Source organism: Neodiprion fabricii, unplaced genomic scaffold (assembly GCF_021155785.1).
Source record: "Neodiprion fabricii isolate iyNeoFabr1 unplaced genomic scaffold, iyNeoFabr1.1 ptg000066c, whole genome shotgun sequence".
Taxonomy (NCBI): domain Eukaryota; kingdom Metazoa; phylum Arthropoda; class Insecta; order Hymenoptera; family Diprionidae; genus Neodiprion; species Neodiprion fabricii.
The window spans coordinates 1-2364 of record NW_025791608.1 but is presented as its reverse complement, the minus strand read 5'-3'; the positions used below and the strand labels follow the sequence as shown (position 1 = coordinate 2364).

General features: G+C 20.5%; 1 protein-coding gene across 1 annotated transcript; it reads left to right on the top strand.

The window, feature by feature from the left end:
- The first annotated feature begins 465 nt into the window (after positions 1 to 465).
- LOC124187446 (cytochrome b-like) lies at positions 466 to 1692 on the top strand. The gene is given in 1 exon segment (XM_046579686.1): positions 466 to 1692. A coding segment is annotated over 1 exon segment (816 nt). The 5' UTR covers positions 466 to 544; the 3' UTR covers positions 1361 to 1692.
- The last annotated feature ends 672 nt before the right edge of the window (positions 1693 to 2364 follow it).

Here is a 2364-nt window from a genome sequence, read left to right as displayed (position 1 = left end):
AAAACTAATTAATATAAATTTATTTTAATTAATTAATTACAAAAATTTTCATACTACTTATATTAATTAATACTATAATAATATATTTAACAAAAACCCCATTTACAATGGGATTAATTTTACTAATCCAAACATCTTTAATTTCTGTAACATCAGGAATATTAAATATAAGATTTTGATACTCATATATAATTTTTTTAATTTTTTTAGGAAGATTATTAATTATTTTTATTTATGTATCAAGATTAATCTCAAACGTAAAATTTCTTTTTAATAAGTGAATAATAGTAAACATTATCATAATTATTTTAATATTCTTATTAATAATTAATTATAATAAAATAAATTTTACATTTGAAGATACAATAAAATTATCTCATATTGAACTAAATAAAAATATAATAACTAAAATATCATTAAACAAATTATTTAATAAACCAAATTTTATTATTTCATTTATAATAATAAATTATTTATTTATTACACTAATTATTGTTGTAAAAATTTCTAATATCAATTTAGGATCTTTACGGAAAACTTTTTAATGTTACCTTTACGTTTAAAAAATATTTTATTAAAAATCATAAATGGATCATTAGTAGATTTACCAACACCATCAAATATTACAACAATATGAAATTTTGGTTCATTATTGGGATTATGTTTAGTAACCCAATTAATTACAGGTATTTTTTTAGCTATACATTATACACCAAATATTCAAATAGCATTTGATAGAATTATTCATATTTACCGAGATATTAATAATGGTTGAATAATCAAAAATTTACATGCAAATGGTGCTTCCATATTTTTTATCTGTATATATTTACATATTGGACGAGGAATATTTTTTGGATCATTTAACTTTAAACCGACTTGAATTACAGGAACAACAATATTATTATTAACTATAGCAGCCGCATTCTTAGGGTATGTTTTACCTTGAGGACAAATATCTTTTTGAGGAGCTACTGTAATTACTAACCTTCTATCAGCAATCCCATATTTAGGAGAATTCTTAGTACAATGATTATGAGGAGGATTTTCTATTAATAATGCTACACTAACACGATTTTTTACTCTTCATTTTATTATTCCTTTTATTATTGTTATAATAACAATTATTCATTTAATATTCCTACATAACACAGGATCAAGAAACCCTTTAGGAACTAATAGTGACATTGATAAATTACCATTTCAACCCTATTTTTTATTAAAAGATATTGTAGGATTTATTTTAATATACTTTATTTTAATTTATATTATTTTAATAAATCCTAATATATTAGGAGACCCAGATAATTTTACTCCTGCTAATCCTATAATTACTCCTCCTCATATTAAACCTGAATGATACTTTTTATTTGCATATGCAATCCTACGGTCTATCCCTAATAAATTAGGGGGTGTAATTCTTCTTTTAATATCTATTTTAGTATTATTAATTATACCTTTTTATAAAATAATAAATTTCAAAGGATTAAATTTTTACCCATTTAGACAATTTCTATTTTGAATATTTATTAGAATTGTATTAATACTAACATGAATTGGAATAAGACCTGTAGAAAATCCATTTATTATTGTTGGTCAAATATTAACATTAGTATACTTCTTTTATTTTTTAATTTATCCCACATTAACAAAAATATGAGATGTTTTATTAAATTAAATTAAACCAACAAATCAATGAACTTGAATAAGTTTATGTCTTGAAAACATAATATAAAAGTTTTAAATCTTTTATTGATTTAAACTTAAATAATTAAATTTTTAATATAATTTATAATAAAAAACAATAAAATATAAATTTTAAACCCATAAATAAAATTAAATAATTTAATGAAACAGGTAAAATTTTTTTTCAAGCCATTATCATCAACTTATCATAACGTAAACGAGGCAAAGTTCCTCGAATCAAAATAAATAAAAATCTAATAAAAATAATTATTAAATAAAAAATTAAACTATGTAAATCACCTCCTAAAAATATCAAAACAAATAATATACTTATAAATAAAATTCTTGAATATTCAGATAAAAAAATTAATGAAAACCCGACACCTCTATACTCAATATTAAACCCAGAAACCAACTCAGACTCCCCCTCAGAAAAATCAAAAGGTGTTCGATTTGTTTCAGCTAAACAAATAATAAATCAAACTAAATTTAAAGGAAAAGTTAAAAAAATAAATCAAATAAATTCTTGATATAAACTAAATAAAATTATAGAATAACCTTCAATTAAAAATAAAATTGATAAAATTACTATAACTAAACTAACTTCATAAGAAATTGTTTGAGCAACAGTACGTAATATACCCAAAAAAGAATATTTAGAATTTGAAGATCATGCAG